This window comes from Etheostoma cragini, chromosome 11 (genome assembly GCF_013103735.1).
Source record: "Etheostoma cragini isolate CJK2018 chromosome 11, CSU_Ecrag_1.0, whole genome shotgun sequence".
Classification (NCBI taxonomy): domain Eukaryota; kingdom Metazoa; phylum Chordata; class Actinopteri; order Perciformes; family Percidae; genus Etheostoma; species Etheostoma cragini.
In genome coordinates, this window is record NC_048417.1 from 13951150 (window position 1) to 13970953 (window position 19804).

Genomic DNA, 19804 nt, shown 5'->3' on the forward strand with positions numbered 1-19804 from the left:
ATGGCCCTTAAGTTTTTATTCTCTAAGCATTAAGGAACACAGGACCCCCCCCCCCTTTATTTACAGATGGAAAGAGGATGTGAAGGGAATTCTTGTAGGAGGGTGTGCCTCACTAACTCAATGTCTTATTTGTGCAAAAGTAGAGGAGAAGCTCCTTGAAACATACTCAGATGCAGCCCTGGATCATTATCCAAGCCTGCTGCTGCTACTATAAACACATTCTGTAGCTGGGATCGCTCCACACTGGTGAAAACCAGTCACGAGGAAGCCCCCATGCAGAAATACTCTCCTTGTGTGTCCCACAGAGCTCTGTGTCTCATTGGAGCGCCTAAACAGAAGACATGTTTCTGTGGAAATCCCTGACTTTTCTTTGACCTTCCATGGGAAAAATCTCGCTCCAAAGTTGTGGTGGCTTTTTGAGGTTTTTGTGTTTGTCAGAAAGGTTGGCAGTTAAGTTGGTCTTCAAAGTTTTGAATATACTGAATGTGGGGTGTGTGTAAGTCAGTGGTCAGGTAGACTGTTTATTCCATCCTGATTCTGTATCAGCCTCAAAGGCCTGCTGGTTTATCATCCGTGGCAGCAATGGCACTGAAAACACAGATCAAAAACATCTTTTTGTGGCCTACTGTGCTATTGTATGCCAGGAGGAAGGATGGGTAAGGAATTTATACACACTGAGTTGTCGTCTATTTCAATGACATCACCTTCCACAGGGTTTGGCAGGTCGACAAAGCAGGTAGTGTCTCACTGCTCATTTGTGTCAAAGTGTTATCATTGGGGTTATCCTGAAGTAAGGTTGTTCTTCCTTTAAATAACAATATAAAAGGTCACTTGAATTGAATCGCTGAGAACGAAAGTTCAGATTAAAAATAGGAATGTTTACTTTACAGGCAAGTGTTGTTTTAACCAGTATTTGTTTCTTGGTCTTGTTCACAGCAAAAAGCCTCGGGCAAGGTGCTAGTTGACCTGGTGTGCTCCCACATGAACCTCATTGAGGGCGACTACTTTGGTTTGGAGTTTCAGAACCATCAAAAGATGATGGTAAGGATGAAAATTAAACGAAAATATTGCCTATTCCTATATATCTCAGAATTGCTATTGCTTAAAACCAGCTACTTAGTGATGACTTTTTTAATTTTTTCTCCCCACAGGTTTGGTTAGACCATATCAAGCCCATTATCAAGCAGCTCAGACGTAAGTGTTTCTAAATGATTTGCTTGATTTTTGACTGTGTCTTTCTACTGTTTTTTATCTGGAGAAAATTGCCATAAAATCAGTTAAGAGCAACTATACAGTTTTGTATTTTATGTAACCAAGCAAAGTCTAATCAGAGACCTACACTCAGTGGTCAGTTTGTTAGGTACATGAAGCTAATGCAGTCCTGCAATAAACCTACCTTCAGGAAGTTTATAATGTTTAGTTTAAGTTTGGATCCATTTTAAGAGAGGTTTTGATTTGACTTCATGGTTATTTTGGAGGATGGATGCAGTAGTTTTATCTAGCTACACCTAATAAACAACTGAGTGCATTTTGTTCAAGATTCCTCTGTCCCACACAGGACCGAAGCACACAATCCTGAGGTTTGCTGTGAAGTTCTTTCCCCCAGACCATGCCCAGCTACTGGAGGAGCTAACTAGGTGAGCTCCTTTCCACATAATTTAACTCCGTTTATGTCTATCCTTGAGTTCGCATTGAAATGTGCATTTATTTACGTTTTGTTTTGCTGTGAGTGCGATTGAAACATGTTCTCCAGTTCCCAGAAGATTTATTCCCCCTAGCTGTGCACTTTCACCATGGCTGCCATGTTTCTGATTTAGCTCTTTAGAGAGGAGATAATGACTTTCTTGTTTTGGTTTCCTCGTTGTGGAGCATGTTTTAACATCAGAGTGGATAAATAATAGTTCAATCAATCACAATCAATAAAAGTAATGACACTCTGACAATTCTGTATTTGTTCTTTTAAGCTTGGTTAAGACCTCACCTTTTTTATTAAAAAGCATATTTGAGATGTTTTTTTCCTGCCAAACCAGGCTCTCCTCAATCTTAAGGTCGGACCACATAGCGATTAATTAGGTACATTGATGAAAATCGTAACGCTATCTAAGGACTTCTGACTTTTGGGTGTGCAGGGGTCTATTCATTTTAATTATAATTTTAAAAATGACCTAATGTTCATTAATTAACTTATGACTATATATTTAATTAAAACTCTATTGGTTTCCACTCTGAATTGCATCCAAAAGAAACAGCGCTGTAGTCAGTGAATCTTCGATAAATGACTTCATTTGACTTATTCATTACTGAAAAGTGCACCTGGGCCAATTGTTTTTGGAAGACTTTGGGTTAAATTAAAAGAGCCAGGGTATATTATATTTAATTAGAAATGTAGTTACAGCATCTCCCTTGGATGTCCTGTTTGAATTCAGCAGTTTGTGGTGTTTCTAATTGAGTTTCGTTTGATCTTGCTCCAGTTCTGGAATCCACCACATCTACTCTATTGAATCTGTGAAATTGGTTTGTGTTTGTGTCCAGGTACCTGTTTGCCCTCCAGATCAAACAGGATGTTTCCTGTGGACGCCTGACCTGCAATGACACCAGTGCCGCGCTGATGGTCTCCCATATTATTCAGTGTAAGTTCCTCTTGGCTGTTTTCTCATTTAGCTAAAAAGACCAAAGAGTCGACTGAACAGATAACAGTCTTTGAAGACACATTTTCCAAACAGAGCTTATCATCGAACATTGTCATATACGTAGCACACTGTGCACCATTGCAAATTGATTATCTGTGTGTTGCTATGGATACCTTTCAGTCAGATGCCTGAATATAATCTTGCAAGACTGCTTTAGAACAACCTCTAAATTTTCATAACCTGAAATTTACAGTCTACCAAAAGGGACCAAAAACAACATGCATGATGATGGAGATGATTGTGCCCACATGCACAGTAGATATGCAAAAGATTTAAATCTGTATCACAAGAATGTTACAGAAGTAAAAATGTTGTGGGAATAGAGCTCAGAGAATCTGTGGCAAGGAGCATTTAGGCTATTCTGGAGACTTACTGAGATTGTTTCCTTGTTGATTGTTTTTTTCTAATTTGTTATCTTCATTATATCTATAATAACATGATTTGTTTTTTTCCTTTCTCCTCCCCAACTTTCCAGCTGAGATTGGGGACTTTGAGGAGAGCCAGTGCCGGTCACACCTCCTCAACAACAATTACATCCCAGATCAAATGCCCCTGATTGATAAGATCATGGAGTTTCATTCAAAGAATATGTGAGTTTCTAGAACAAGGGTACTGTGTGATGTGTGATTTCTTTGATCCAGTAACTGTTTATTTTCAGCGCCGTTCTTAAGGTCACTGAAACCAGGGCTGAACAGCAATTACTCTCTTCACCCATGAACAGGATCAGTTGTTTTAGAACTTGTGCATGTCCAGCGGGGAACTTTATTATACAGTTGACGCATTCAGAAAACCAACTATCGACTGAATGTATTCTTTCTCAAGAGAGCTCTGTTTAGTTATGTATTATACATCAACTTAGAAAAGATAGTCTTTGTAAGTGTTTTTACAGCATTGGCAAGATATGAATATGAGTTTCTCTACTGCTCTCTATCAACAAATGGCTGCATTGGTTCTGAAAAAATACTAAAATATTTCTTAAACTCACCCAATGACGCACATAGCTAGAGTGAGCTGGGTTAGTAGGTTAAAAACACGCATTTTTAAAGTCTATTCTCACATGTCTAATGCATAGTGTTTATGTTGAAGTATCAGCCTCAGTTTTAAGAGTGGTATACTGCTTGGAGTATTACTGGAAACATTCCAGATCTTTTCCCACCATCCTTCCTCAAAATGTCCTCATCAGTGCACATATTTGATTCCAAGCTTTGCCAACACTTGCCTCACCTCTATGTTACAGCGGGCCACGCCAGAGGTGGACACACAGTGGGTGGCTGCTACGTGAAAGGGGCTCCATTTAGATGTGACGGCTCTATTTCAGTTGCCCTTGTTTTCAAAAAAGTCTTTTTCATTTGGAAACTGTAATTGCAGTTTTTTTGGCTGGGTGCCATGCTGAGTTAAATCTCTGATTAAGCACCACACAGGAAACAGGAAAGCTTATCCACTGATAAGAATTAAATAAGTTAGTATTTGCAACCCCTCCCCCGACCTTCCACCACCACTCCAAAAACTCAAATAAACATTAGAAACCTGGATCCACTCAGACTTGTTCTTTCCACCTCAATTAGTGAGACACACAGCAGGACGATAAGCCATAATTTAATTTATTTGTCAAAAAATTTGCTATTGGATAATTAATGCTACCTTTTGCACTTGTTCTATAACCTGGAAGTAAGATTAGCTCTTTTAATTTCGTTGTGTCTTTATTGCACTCCCTACTCTCATCTATTTCTTAAAACACATACTTTCGCATTACTTTTGCAAATATATAGATTTAAGTATAAGGTCACTGTCATTCTATACATTTTTCATAATGTCAAAACTTTCTTGTGAAAAGCTGGGCACTGTAGGTTTTAGCCAATGTGTCAAAAACAAAATTAAATGGTGCATTTGTTAAAAACGATTTTCAGCTGCGGATTAATACACATTTAGTGCTATGTGGAGTATTTCCAGCAGTAGGACGATGTATATAAATAACTCAAATAAACTACAGTGGTTTGTGTGTTTTTAGTAGTTTTTGTACAGCTATGAACGTATATGGCACAGTTAATAAGTATGAGTAATAAAGATAAGTTATGTCAGGCTGTGACTGCAAAGTCAGCTTTATATAAAATATCCCCAGCCTCATGCTTTAACTCATTATTGTTGTCTTTTGTGTTGCTAGCGGGCAAACACCAGCAGAATCAGACCATCAGTTATTAGAAGTGGCGCGCAGGTTGGAGATGTATGGGATTCGCCTCCACCCTGCCAAAGATCGAGAGGGCATGAGGCTCAGCCTGGCTGTGGCGCACACTGGTGTCCTGGTCTTTCAGGTAAGTCGCACAAGTTTGTAGGTACCCCAAGTGGGGTGCGTGTGCGTGTGCGCGTGCGCGTGCGCGTGTGTGTGTGACTGTGTGGGCCATGTTTAGCTACATTTGTGGGGACCAAACGCTGTGGATACAGTATACTTATGGGGACCTGACAGCTTTGTGGGGACAAAAGGCTGGTCCCCATAACGTGAAAGGGCTTTTGGAGGAATAAGACTTGGTTTTAGGAGTAGGGTTAGAGTTAGGTTATGGTTAGGGATAAGGTTAGGCATATAGGTTTGATGGTTAAGGTTAGGGTAAGGGGCTAGGGAATGCATTATGTCAATGACTGGTCCCCACAAAGATAGCCAGACGTGTGTGTGTGTGTGTGTGTGTGTGTGTGTGTGTGTGTGTGTGTGTGTGTGTGTGTGTGTGTGTGTGTATATTTTTTTTTTTCTAAAGCTTAAGGTATAACGTTTATTTCTCATCACTGCAGGGACACACAAAGATTAATGCCTTCAACTGGTCTAAAGTGCGCAAACTGAGCTTCAAGAGGAAACGTTTCCTCATCAAGCTGAGACCAGATCTAAATGTAAGTTATGTCAGTGAGTGTGTAAAATACAAATCCCATCAGTGTTTGTTGGTGTGCACGTTTTATATGTCCCCCAGAGTTCATATCAGGACACTCTTGAGTTTCTGATGGGCAGCCGAGACTGCTGCAAAGTCTTCTGGAAGATCTGTGTCGAATACCACGCCTTCTTCCGCCTCTTTGAGGAACCTAAGCCCAAGCCCAAGCCGGTGATCTTCACACGAGGCTCCTCCTTCAGATTTAGGTGAGTTTGCATCATAAAGCTGCTCTCTGACTCTTGGTAGTGCAGTAACACAGCAGCGTCTCCCCATCACTTCTACAGCTCTGCAAGAATAGCTCATTATTATCTCATTATTATCTCTATCTTATTTGTCTCTGTAGCGGTCGCACACAGAAGCAGGTGATTGATTATGTGAGAGAGTCTGAGTTTAAAAAGATCCCGTTTGAAAGGTAAAGCCTGCAAACACTTTTGACATATTGGTATAGGCAAAGGTGCTCAGAGTTTATAATGCTGACCTTCAACATCCTGTCTGACAGGAAACACAGTCGGGTCCAACACAACATCCGCCTGTCACCGTTGCCTTCTCCACGCCCCCATGAAGTGCCAACAGAAGTGAGTTTTTTTTGTGCATTTACAGCGGACAATCATCTCCAGATCACCATCACAAGCCTCTTAGTTACACACCAAAAGCCTCAATTGTACCTTGTCAAGGTTTCATACAAACCACTACTTTATTGAACTTTTCTCACCAAAAACATACATTTTTTAATCATTTTAATATTGTATTATTTTTATTTAATCTGCATTGTTCAATACATCACGCTCGTGACTTTTATGTAGCTTGATGACATTTTTTATAATCGTATCCTGTACATATTAGTTTGTCATTCAGAAATAACTTTCTATATTAATTTTACTGCTGCCTATTAGGTTTCAAGTGGATAGTTGAGGACAGTACCCAAACTAGGAGATAACCCCCTTAGCTTTGTTTCATTTTATTTTATTCATGAATCCCCCTCTGGTCCTGTTTCTATGTGACTTTTCTTAATGCTTTGTTACCTGTTTATAATACTGAGTCAATTTATAAAGGTTGAAACAACAATGCTTAGATTATTGGTTAAAACTTTTTTTCTTTACTGCAGAAATGTATTTGCAGTATTTATGTTCAATATGTTAGTATATAAAATGAAACATTTTAAAGCAAGGTTTGATCAAAACGCAGTGTGCGTTATAGGATAGTGCCTAAGTCTGCTAAGGCACACAAAGAAACTGGTGTTAAACCACCTGTTTCCTTCTAATCACTGCACCTTTAGTCCTTGGACCCCAGTACACCTACTTGCAGTTCTAGTTTACACCCAATGTTTACATTAGCTAGAAATCTTCTTTTTTCCTGTCTTTGAGAGGAGTGCTAAATTTATTGGCACATTACAGCGACTGTCGATCGGCCAAACTGACAAGACTTTGTATTCTGCAACCCCAAGCACATATGCTTGTACATGTGTATCCTCTGCACATGCTAGTAGAGCACAAAAAAAAAACTCACGGCCCCACAGGTGGTCAAGAAACTCAACAGGCTACCTTCAAGTCAGACAGAATTAACTATAAGTGTTAGTAATCAAATCAAACATAGTCATGATTAAAATTATACTCCTAAAATTATTTGTATTCTCTGCCTGTGTCTCTGTCTGTCAGAGTGGTGCTCCTGGGGACAGTGTAGACTCTCCCTCTCAGCGCTGTTGGAAGGAGTCGGTGTTGGTGAGTGCAGAAGACCACTCGGCCTCGAGGACAACAAGGGCCAGCCCGTCTCAACAGAGAAACGGCCTCGGGGACAGAACGGGGTCTGTGTCCAGGACCGAGGAGACAAGATGTTCAACACAACGGACCCACCCAGAACATCTGAGTACAGGTCCAGCATCTCAGGCTGCTAAAGGCGGCAGCTTTTCCATCCCCTTTATTGACTGCAGTAATGTAGATAGTGAATATAACCAGGCTATAAGGTTGAATCACAGATATAGGGAGCAGCCTATGCTCCGTCATGGGTCTGGCTCTGGGAACGTAAATGGGGATTTGCAGGCCCAGCAGGTCCAGCAGGACCAGTTTGTTGGTAGGATGCTATACAGTGAGTCCCCTGCCTCCTCTAAGCAATCATTCAACATGAGCCATGAGATAGACAAGTCTTTCAAGCATTCATACCAAAAGGTTGACCAGAAACCTGTTCATAGCACTAAGGCAGACCTCAGTGCCCATATCAGAGAGAGGCACAGCAGCAGCCCTCTCACAGCCCCACATATGGGTTCAAGGAGTGGCATCACTAGTCCTGCCATGGACAATCGTCAATCTAGCTCTGTCGGTTACACTGAGCAGAACGGCTTTGGCTCTGCTCCCCCTCACTTTGAAGAGGGCAGATACTCCTCCGTCCCAAACCGCTCTCCTCGTTTACATAAACTCCACAAAGTGCGTCACCGCTCTGAGGCAGTCCCCAACCAGGGAACATCATCCTTAGGGCATAAATCACATCCTGTCCTGTCTCGGGCTGAACGTATGGCTGCTCTCGAGCGCCGCATGGTGGCTAATGGTCTCTCAGTAGCAGGCAGATCCAGCGACAGTCCAGGGCTGAAACGCCTAGGGCCCGCTGGTGTCACACATGTGGGACCAGTTCACATAAATGACTGCTCCACCACCAGTGGTTCAGAGTCCAGTGAGTCAGAGGTGGAGACTAGCGAGGGAAACTGCAGCAGCCACATAATGGCTGGTACTCCGTTGGAGGATAACTCCACTTCCCCTTTACCCCGGAACAAGTTTTCCTTTGGCAGCCTCCAGCTGGACGAGGAAGCAGATGAGGATGGGTGCAATGCCTTCAGTGATGACGAGGGCGGACAGATTTTCAGCTGTTAGTGCACAGAGAGCTTCAAACCATCTCCGCAGGAGAGTTTAAACGGTTTAGTTTGGGTCCAGATGGTGTAAGAAAAGCAGGGTTCAATGAGTGACAGGTTTTTTGTCAGAGGACGACTCAAATCTCCACACTCCAGGTTCCCAGTAGTCTTCTTAGGGGGCTTTCACACCTGAAAGTCCAAACCAAGGTCCGGACCAAGTTTCCTGTTTTTGCATTTGAATTGGTAAGTTTTTCCAACTGACTGCTGCTCTCCCCTACTGCCGCGGCTCTTGTTTTGTTGTGTTGTTGGGAGGCAAGAAACAGGAACTTTATTGCTGCAGCATTTATTCAGAGAACAACTGAAACCTACACTGTACATTTAACACCACTTTACAAGTAAACTGCTGATTTATTCTCTTCTCGGATAGCCGACAGCTGTCTCCTCTGACCGCATTCACCGTCACATTCTCATGTAGGCCTACACACTAAGCACTGAGCTATTCCTTTAAGGAACTTCCCTGGTCTTATAACATGAATATAGCCTGCCAGAGCTTCCTGTATTGGCTCTAAAAGTCCGAACCATCCGAAAAATGCTTTCACACTAGAAACAAACCGGACAATGGTTCAGCATGATCCGGACCGAGACTACCTCTTTTGGTTGGACCAAAATTGGGCTGTTTGGTCCAGACCGTGGTCTGGGGGAGGTTTCACACCCGTTACTTTGGTTCGGATCAAACTGAAAAGTCCGGACCGAACAAGGTAGGTGTGAAAGCAGAACCTACTAGAAGCACTTTTTGAGCCCAGCATCAGTCTCTCTTTCACCGGGCGGCTGTTTCCATTTCCGACATTTCGAGAAGGAAAGAATCTGTTCAGTGTTTTTCATGTTTGTTGAATAGAGGAGATTTTTCAGCCTCCCAGTTTTCTGATTGCTTTAGTATGCCCCTTCAGAAATATGCAAGTGCCATATTAGGATTTAGTACTGAATATCTACTACTTATTTAAAAAAACAAACAGAGATAACAGTTTGAAATGTAAATGTTAGTTTCAAATGATCAACAGACAACTTGTTCTTGCAGATGCACTTTTTTCTCACATTCTTTGCATTCATTGGATGTTTAGAACAAAGTCTACAACAATGTGAGTTGTTCAGTGTCTATGTCTCAGTTGCCTTATGACTTCCCGTAGGGAAATGCACATATCATTTCATTATTGTCATATTATTATTGGCATTTCTATTTTCTAATAGATTGATAAAATTCTTAAAATGTACAGTATTCTGCATTACACACTTTGTTCTCATTATATTTTGATTGTGGAGTCCTAAAAGATATGTGGATGTATAACTGTGGCAGTAATTGTCGACTTCATAGATATTTCTTGGGAATAATCCTGCTGTCTTGGTTGATTTATTGAAACTTTTGATGCTGCATCTGGCTTGTGATTTCTGTGAGAGTAGAAAGTTATGTCTGAAGTGTTTGGTGTCAGAGTGGAAACTAATTAATATGCTGCAAATACCAATTTAAACACCTGACTGGTATTCAGTATTGTTTATGTTTACAGTACCTTCTGCTGAATTGAAACATTACATTTTGTTCACAAAGGTGGTAGGATTTAACAGGAAAAACACCAACGAAATTAAATATAAGATCACAATCTCTTTGTATATATTGTACAATAACGTTAGAAAGCAGTGGTTGGTCAGGCTGACGTGACGGTAAATGTCTGTTACAGTGGTAGTTAAGCCACTCCACAACAGTTTACAGATCTCATGCTCACTATTGACATCCCCCTCCGCACTCGACTCATGCTTGAGTATCTCTGGTAGTAATTTGGTGTCAAGCTAGCCTTTCAACAGCTATGGTGGCGTCAAAATCTTTCAAAGTTCTCAATCTTCTTAACAAAATGGCACTGCACTTTTATTTTTGTGGTCACCTTTCCAGATTTTTTTTTTGCACTTCTGCCCACTTTATTTGTGTTGTTTGAGAAAGTGAAGGTTTTTATATCACATTTCTGTTCTTTCTTTATTTCTTTTTCCAATTTAAGCACTTGTCTGCCAGCACGAAACTTTCATGTATTTTTTGTTTTTGTTGTTTTTCCTGCAACTGCATGTAAACCTGTTTTGTTACTTGCTACAGTCAGTGTGGTGGAACAAGGCGAGATTACCAGTATCTGGGATGCCTTCTCTGCAGTGATCCAGCTAACGGATAATTATTCCAGAGCAGATAGAACGTCAGGTTGAGGATGACCAAAGCTTTGGGATTGTTCAGTAAAATAGAAACAGGTTCTAGTAACAGTGCATGTGTGCACTGTATGTGAAACCCAGGGCAACATATTAAAGCACCGAGTCTCTGGGCTCATTCATCACTGTCGACTGCATTTGCAGACATCTTTAGCATGTCAGGCAGCATAGTGAGATTTTGTGTTTTTTATTTGTATGTGTGAAGCTGGATATCTATTCTTTATTAGCCTTTTAAATAACAAATGGGTTGGGATTTCAAAAGTATTTCATATTTCAACATTATCAGTGTTTCATTCCCAATTCTTCAACATGGACATGACAACATTACAACTACAACGGGCATCCAATAGCCAGCAACAAAAGTTCCCTGTTTGAGTCTACCCGGGGACCTTTGTTGCACAAAGGTCGTACACCACTCTTTCTCCCCTTGTTTCCTTTGTGTCTCTCCACTATCTTCTATCCAATAAAGGCAACAAAAAACAAAAATATTTTGCTGTCATGCACATGTACAATATATGAAAAAATTGAAAATTACCTGGCAGTGTGTCGGCAGATTGTTTTGTTTTGTGCAGATTATCGTTTAACAGTATCTGCAACTACTTGGCCGTGCATGTGCCTCCTGATTTCTACCATTATTAATAGTTTCAAAGCTGTTGCATGGCATAGATTAGTCCAGCATTACGACAGAGAGCACATGTTTATTTGTTGAGATCCCTGGATCACTGCAGTTTGAGTACCCCTTCCTGGTGCACAAAGATCTCCCATAGACCTGGAATGACATTCTGCTGCACAAAGACAAATAGAAAATACCAGTCTGTGAATTTGGTCCAAACTATTAAACATGTTCTGTTGGTGTGTCTTAAAGTCCCAGGTCTGTGGGCGAGACTTGTGTGTTTTTCAACCGCTTGTGTCCTTCAGGCTGCGTTTCCAATGCATGCTGCGCTAAACCAGGACTGAAGCATTGTGCATGTCATGCTGTTCTGCCCTGTCTGCTCTCTGCATGTACTGAATGTTTTGTACTATACAGTGCAGGTAGTGCTCTCAGTCACTTCACTGTCATTTTCTAGTTAAGTATAACAGACTGTAATAGGTGATGTTAGAGGAGATTTTAAGACTAGGAAATCATGCAATATGATTAGGGACTGACTTTTGAAACAGCGTCTTACAGTTTGTTTTTGTTTATTTACAGCTCACTGTGTCACTACTACAAGTTAATTGATGTAAAACTTGTTTTCGTGGACTGAATAATACATAGTTTTCTTCATTACCAACTGACTTTTTCAGTACATCAATAACAAAATCACAAAAGTGTTGGGCAAAAAGGCTGTTTATTTTAACATTCATGAAGTTCTGCTTTATATCTAATGTTAGGTAAGGTCTAAAGGACTGCAGGAATTCACAATTCTTTTACCCTCCATTCTCTCATTTACTCACTCTAGACGCTCCCCTGGCTTTGACCATTTTCTGCTGCTTTTCACAAGATTTAAATTAATTTAACAATGTATATATGTTCTTTTAGAGTTAATAAAGATGACCTTCATGAAGTGAGGTTTTTCTGAATCTTCTTTTTGAGACCCCGGTTAGTGTCATGTGTATGTCGGTGTATATAATGTAGTTTCTTACCGCTCTACTTTGTGGCAGTATTGTAGATGTACACTGTGGTTTCCACTCCTTCCCTCCATAGAGTTTATAGTAAATCCTTCCCAGAGGTGTAAGTGTAGGTGTGTGTAGGTGTGTGTGCGCGTGTGTGTGATCACTGTTGTGTTTGTGTCGACACACCAGAGGACAGCAAAGAGCAACTAACACATAGTAAGTAAGCTCTGTGAACATGGTCAGTATAGATGATACTAAGTAAGCTGTTCCTCTTAATCATCTTGTGGTATGTGCCTCAGCTCGCATATTGATTGACGTTGCACGAAGACAGCCGGAGCTGTCTGGAATTTAGTGTGAGTCATGGCTGATATTTTCTGAAGAGGCAGAAGACTCTGATCAAACTTTGATTGTAAATACTTTAGTTAGGTATAGCCTGCATATTCTCCCAATGGGTGGTGAGTCCATATTTAGTCTACAAATGTGTGTAAATAATGAAAAAAGTCCAAGGTGACATGTTCAGTTGTCTTGTTATGTCCGACGGTCCAACATCCAAAGAAATTCATTTACAATAATATATATGTAAGAGACAAATCTGCAAGTCCTCACACCTAAGGAGCTGGAACCATAGAAAGTTTGTAGCTTTTACTTAACAAATGACGTAAAGAATGATTGGATTTTCACAAAAGTGGCTTTTTAAGGTGTCTACTTTTCTGTGACTTGTTATATCCCTGTCTTCATATAAAATCTTAGTGTGCCAAACCCCTCCAATCTGAGACTTGAAGTGAATCTAAAAGCTAAGAATATAACCGATTTCCTGTTGTTGTTTTTTACGTCTGTATTTGAATAACTCACTTTTTTATTTTCTTCCCTCACTTTGCTTGCTGACCCCCGTGCAGCAGTGGTGTTCAACAGCCCGCACCTGTCTGCATCCTCTGGTCACTCCCATGGCATGGTCAATGGTCAGAAGTCACTGGAGCTGTGTAGTCACAATCCCAACGGCCGACAACCTTCCCCCCTCACCAGCCCTCTACTAAACGATGCCGGCAGCATTCGCACCGACGATGAAGACGAAGTTCGGAGGAAGGTTTGTGATTTAATAGTTCAGCTTCTGTTGATAAAGGCAGCAATAAGTCACTCCAGTAAGTTGCTTTGTTGTATGTTTTTACTAAACCGGTTCTTCAAAGCTACTGTCACACACTGAAAATAGCAGTGGACCCAGATTACCTGTCCTAAATAACTCCACAGGGACCAAAGCTGAGTAAGTTTTCTCAGAGAAATGGGTTAGCCAGGCAATACACTAGCTGGACTTGCTCATAGTTGGATAGTTAATTTGTTCTTCCTCACAGTCTCCTGTCTGTTGGGATGTATTTGCAGAGGTTCCCAACAGATCGGGCCTACTTCATCGCCAAGGAGCTGTTGACCACAGAAAGGACGTATCTGAAGGACCTAGAGGTGGTGACTGTGGTAAGAAAAAAAGAAAATCCACTCGCCAACACGCTGCTGCCCTGTTTGTTTTCTCCTGCCCCGTCCTCTGGGAAGAAAACATTGATTATTTCGGTTAGCTTCTCCATTGCAGAGCATCCGCCAAAACACAGAGTCGGGCAATGACACATGGATATTTTGGCAGATGCAGTTTAATTTTTTATTCCCCACACCAGTGCTTTGAAATTCATTTATCCGTCTCACTCAAGGCTGTGAATACTAAACTGTGTGTTTAAAGCGATAGATGGATTTAGCTGCATGTTCTCTTTGCATGGGACTGCCCATTTAAGTCTGTTCCTGTTAGATTTCACGGCTGGGTACAAGCATATGGACACCGTTTCATTGGTGCATTGTGCAGTATGTTAAAGAAAAGGCAGCAGACAACAGGATATTAAACATCCTTCAACAGCAAAGGAGGAGGATGTTCTCAAGAGGCCGTACTGAAGCACTGCTGTTGTCGGATTCGGCACACGCATATAGAGAAAGTGCATTCATTCTTTTCACTGGTGTTTTTTAAATCTGCTGCTTTTTCCGTCTTGTAATTTGCAGAGAAGCCTTTTACACATCTCATAAATATTTGGGTTGGCTTGTGTCTTCATTCCTTTTACAGCTGTGCGTTTGTGCTGTCTCTCTTCCCATACACTGGTTGGTGCTGCTGTTTTTGGTGAAGTCATCCACACAACAGCTGGCGCTACTTCTCAGGCCCTTCTAGAACATTCACTTTTCCTGAAACCCACTTCCCTTTCCCATCACGTCAGTTAAATAAAGCTATTTCATGCCCGCTGCGGTCAAACACACAAACATGCAACGCTTGACTTCAATCTGACTAAATGGAATGATAGTGTTAGAACTGATTGGCTATTGATTCCTTTATTCATTCTCAGGTAGTTAAATGATTTAAGGGACATCACAAGACAAAGGTGCAACAGCAGAAACACAGATGAAGGTCTTTTGGTAGTATCCAGGGAAAATCTGCATTATCAAATGATCTTGAAGGGTCTTTGCTTATGTGAAACTTTCTCTTTACAAGCTTGTGACCAGATAATCAAGACTTGACCTGATGTCATCGAGAGATAACCATTGTAGTGTCTTTTAATATTTTTTGTTTACATTTGTTGAATCTCTGTTACATCCATGTGCACCAAGCCTCCCATGCATGCACACCGAGACATTTTTGTCTATAAGTAGGAGACATTTAGTTGTTATCTTTTGAAATGAAAGATATTTGCACATGCATATAAGTTGGATTTTAAAGTGAGGGACAAGGAAAAGATGTCATTTTAAGAATTATTGCCTGTGTTATTATAAACATATTAGATACAAAGGATTTTTTACAGCAGAGTATCTTTAATAGATGAGATGCCTTAATGTAATCTAAATAAAAATAGTATCTTGGTTCATGCCACATTTTCTTTCTTAAACTTGTGTGTATTTATGATCCCAGTCTTTCCAGAATGCTGTAGGCCAAGATGAGGCAACTCCAGAGTCTCTGAAGAACACTGTCCTCTCCACCTTCGAGCCACTGCACAAGTTCCACACAGGATTTCTCAGGGAGGTGGAGCAGAGGCTGGCTCTATGGTGAGACATATTTTACTCCATAAAAAGTGGAACCTGTAGGGTTAAAAACATGTCCAATAATGTGGTGGTTCAGTTTTAGCCCTATTTATCACAATTTCTTAATAAGGTGTATTGGCATTTGGTCTAAGAGGGCGACCCAGTCCCTTCAGATGACCCGAGGAGCTGTCATCTCCATGGCAACAGTCGTGCTGCACCACGGCCGGCCTTTTCTTGCCTGTGGGTTTCTGCTGTCTGATCTCCTTAATGATGTGTGCTTTATCTAACACACACACACACACACACACACACACACACACACACACACATACACACACACACACACACACAGACACAGACACAGACAAGACATGCAGGCAGTCATGCATGAAGCCTGTTAGCTTGTCAGAATTTATGACCATTAAGTGCCGACATTAAATATTTTGTTATTTCAAAGTCTCTTTTGGCTAGTCATTGTTAGAATTTTAGATTAAAACTGTAAGTGATGTCACAGTCAACCCAGCTGATACAGACCACACTCAAAGTGTATATGCAAATTATCCAGGACTGCACAAGTCTCTTTTTTAGTTTTGCATACTCCAATATTATGGTGGACATGTACCTTTGTTGTTGTGACAATGATTAGAAAGCTTTCATAGATTAGGAAGGATGTGTTTTACCAACTAGATAGGTTTCCCTAAACCGATTGCTAAAACGCTGTACCAAAATAATAAATATTCTGAGTGACTCCACTAGTGGCAGCCCATTACTCCTGCACCCTGTGTTGGAGAAAACACACTTAAGGGAGACATCTGCTGGTAGTTCTCAAAGTTTAAAGAGCCCTTTCCAACTTGAGTGGAATTTTACTTGCATAAACTGAAGCTCATCTGAATAATCTATGAGTTTTAAGCGCTTTGGCATAGTAAATTAATACTCTGTTTACGAATGGCTCTATGATATTTTAGAGAAAACCCATCTTGCTCATGTTTATCCGCTTTAGGGAAGGACGCTCTAATGCACACATAAAAGGAGACTACCAGCGCATTGGAGATGTCATGCTGAAGAACCTTCAAGGCTTGAAGGTGAGGTGGCACTCTATCAAATATCTGTAATAACAGTAATGAATTAATACTCATTTATGCATGCCATGTTCCAACTTTGCCCAAAGCCCCTGACAGCAAACCTGCATAAACAGACTGAAGTTATGTTGGAGCTGGAGAAGGCGTGCAGGGCATCTCGCAAGTTGGAGGGTCTATGCAGGGACTTTGAGCTTCAAAAGGTCTGCTACGTCCCTCTCAATGTCTTCATTCTGCGGCCTCTGCACCGCCTCAGTCACTACAAGCAGATCCTGGAGCGCCTTTGCAAACACTACCCAGCTACTCATGTGGATTTCAGGGACTGCAGAGGTACAACGTTCAGTGTTTATAGTGGCACATTTAGATCTTCTGCTGCTGTAGAATAATCTTAACAGTCTATGTCCAATAATCCCCTATTTGTGGTTGGTCTGTAGCTGCTCTGGCAGATGTGTCTGAGGTGGCAGAGCAGCTACAGGGAAGCCTAAGCAAGATGGAGAACTTCCAGAAGCTTCTGGAGCTGAAAAAGGATCTGATTGGTGTCGACAATCTTGTTGTTCCTGGCAGGGTAAGTTTAAAGCAGAAAAAGAATGCACTGAGAAATATTTGTAATTCTCTACTGACATCCTGTGCAGTATGAGTCTAATAAATGATTTTGTTTTTTTACGTTCTCAGGAGTTTATCCGGTTAGGCTGCCTCAGCAAACTGTCTGGAAAAGGCCTACAGCAACGAATGTTTTTCTTGGTAACACCCACTTTCTTTTTAGATTAGGTCACATCACTAATCAAATTATTTAGGGGAGGGATTGCAATGGGAAAATAATCATGCTTCTAGCTTTTCTAGTTGTACATCATTCACATGGTGTTGGCAGATGTAGCGCAACGCCAAAGGTTTATTTAGGGGAAAAACATACCACGTTTCTCAGAATTTTGGTTTTACACATGTTTGTCTTTGTTGGAAATATATCTTTGATAAACAAGGGTTAAAACCATGCAGAAGTGTGCAAGTGTGGTGCAGACTTGGGCTTGAGAATAAATTATATTCAAGCTTTTCTTTGTAGTCGTTATGACAAGTTGTTTGTGTTTACTTTGGATTATTTATTGGATTATATACGTCCAGAAAACAAATTTGGTTTGAAAGATTGTTCATTGACCACTTTCTCTCTGCCTGCCTCTATGGCCATAGTTCAACGACGTCATTTTGTACACAAGTCGAGGGATGACAGCCACCAATCAGTTCAAAATCCATGGCCAGCTGCCGCTCCATGGCATGACAGTAAGTGCTGTTTCTCTCAATTGAACTCAAAGTGCTTCAAACGACTGTCACTGATTTGTCAGTACTGCAAAGAAGCCGCCTCAAACAGCTGAACTGCAGCTCTTTCCCCCGCTCCAACACACACACACAAACAGTTACACACTTTCAGGAAAACTACACATGTCCTTCTCTATCACTTTCCTTTCATCTTCCCTCCCTCTGTCTCTCTCTTTATTTCTATTTTGGTCCTTGCTGTCCTAGATACCGTTGCTCTCTAATGTTTTTTCTGTGTCTCTGCGTTCTTATTCCAGATCAGAGAGAGTGAAGATGAGTGGGGTGTGCCGCACGCCTTCACATTGGTTGGACAGCAGCAGTCGGTGGTGGTGGCAGCAAGGTAAGAACAGCAGTCGTCAGTGCACAGACACCTTGTACCTGGACCTAAAATTAACCCAAAGTGGCTGTGTGTGGCACTCCTTCTTCTAGAGTGTGGAATGATTTCATTGTTGAGACATTAGAGCATTGTTACATGAACAATCATCCGATGCAGTTGAACTTTTTGAGAAAAACAAAGACACACATTATCAGCAATTGCAAAATGTCCACGGAGAATTTGATTTAAAATCCTGTTCTTGTCACTTTAGAGCATCAGTTTTTATTTTACTCACTAAAATCTCCAGCTGTCGTCCTCCAGAGGAAAGATAAGAGGGAATTGATAAAAAAAGGTTGATATGCTCATCAAGGTCGCTTCCAAATAATTACCTAGCGATCATAGCAATTAAGCTTCTCTTCACATTTTTTATCTTTGCATCTTTTGTATCTTTATCTGTAATAACAGTTTTTATTACAGAAAAAATAATCACAATTTGTAATTAGGTTTGAGGTAATAATTGAATCTATATATTTAATATTTAAATACTTTCCCAAAAAGATGCTGAAATTGAGCATCAATCAATGATAAGGTGGTAATGGAATTACTTAATGAAGATGAAAAGACAATATGTATCGTAGAGTGTGAGAGTGTGATAGTGATATTAATATAGCAATGTACACCTTCTATCCAATGTTCCAGTGTCAATCAAATCCATTAACCAATTAATAATGCGTTAGCCGCTTATTTGATAGAAAGATATATATGCAGGGATATAATTTAATAAAACATTGCCAATGATTTGCCTTGATAAAAAAGAAAGAGAGAGACAACCATTCTCCTACCAACATTTTGCTGATCCAGTTTCCATGAATAAGCAGATGGTGTCTTAGTGTCTTTTTAAGGGATAATTTGGCAGGAGACCTTGACTAACATGGATCCAACTTGTGACTTTCTTGTTTACTGGACTATTTCTAACCACCCGGCCTTCCTGCTGTGACTAATGATGGGACACGCTGAGCACTTTATCCATTTGTGTGTTTTTCACTCAAGTTCACTGATGGAGAAGGAGAAGTGGATGGAGGACCTACAGGTGGCAATAGAGATGGCAAAAACCAGCAATGGGCATTCATCTGAACTTCTGACCAGCAATCTGACAGAGAGCAGTAAGTTACTGCCTAAACATACAGTCGCATATACAATGAATACTTGAAAAATAAACAATGGATATACAATAACTGTCAGACAATACACTTTTAAGTAAAAACCCCGTAGGCTGAAATAAAACCCGTGATTCACAAGACTACGTTTGATTTGTAAATGATCTGACATTGTCTGTGCTTAAGCACCCTTCTCACCCCCACCTCCCCACTCATTGTCTAGCAGTAACAACCTCCAACTTTCCCAGAATGCCCTGAGGACTCCTCGGCAGAGGCGGAGTCTGAGGACGACATAACAGCATCGCACACCTCGCTGGAAAGGCCCTCCCCTCACCGTGGTAACACCATGGTGCACGTGTGCTGGCATAGGAACACCAGTGTGTCCATGGTGGATTTTAGCATAGCTGTGGAGGTACCGGCCAAACCTCAGCACTCAACCTCAGACCTGCCTCTCCCCTTCTGCTTCACTGTTTTCTTTCTCTGTGTCTGAGTGTGCTGTATCTTAATTCACTTTGATTATCTCTTAGGGGGAACAGTATCCTCCTGCGCTGCACTCCGTCGTCCAACTATTTACTTCTTACATACTCTTGCTATTAGGAGCTAAAGAGCTGAAATTATTTTAAGGCTCATTGTTTTCATTGTTTATTT

The 19804-nt window shown here is 41.0% G+C and overlaps 1 protein-coding gene across 3 annotated transcripts in view; it reads left to right on the forward strand.

Moving 5' to 3' along the window:
* The window catches only part of LOC117952850 (FERM, ARHGEF and pleckstrin domain-containing protein 1), a 53131-nt gene that overhangs the window by 27974 nt on the left and 5353 nt on the right, over window positions 1–19804 (forward strand). The window contains exons 3-24 of one of the 3 annotated variants that reach the window (XM_034885431.1): window positions 937–1041; window positions 1152–1194; window positions 1559–1637; window positions 2533–2630; window positions 3166–3280; window positions 4852–4999; window positions 5469–5564; window positions 5642–5805; window positions 5943–6011; window positions 6099–6174; window positions 7255–7468; window positions 13163–13350; window positions 13641–13730; window positions 15193–15326; window positions 16303–16384; window positions 16471–16708; window positions 16813–16943; window positions 17051–17119; window positions 17561–17650; window positions 17941–18023; window positions 19050–19162; window positions 19405–19568. In XM_034885431.1, the coding sequence (XP_034741322.1) occupies window positions 937–1041; window positions 1152–1194; window positions 1559–1637; window positions 2533–2630; window positions 3166–3280; window positions 4852–4999; window positions 5469–5564; window positions 5642–5805; window positions 5943–6011; window positions 6099–6174; window positions 7255–7468; window positions 13163–13350; window positions 13641–13730; window positions 15193–15326; window positions 16303–16384; window positions 16471–16708; window positions 16813–16943; window positions 17051–17119; window positions 17561–17650; window positions 17941–18023; window positions 19050–19162; window positions 19405–19568 (2589 nt within the window). The remainder of the gene's footprint in view (window positions 1–936; window positions 1042–1151; window positions 1195–1558; window positions 1638–2532; window positions 2631–3165; window positions 3281–4851; window positions 5000–5468; window positions 5565–5641; window positions 5806–5942; window positions 6012–6098; window positions 6175–7254; window positions 7469–13162; window positions 13351–13640; window positions 13731–15192; window positions 15327–16302; window positions 16385–16470; window positions 16709–16812; window positions 16944–17050; window positions 17120–17560; window positions 17651–17940; window positions 18024–19049; window positions 19163–19404; window positions 19569–19804) is intronic. The other 2 variants (XM_034885432.1, XM_034885433.1) reach the window with 2 other exon arrangements.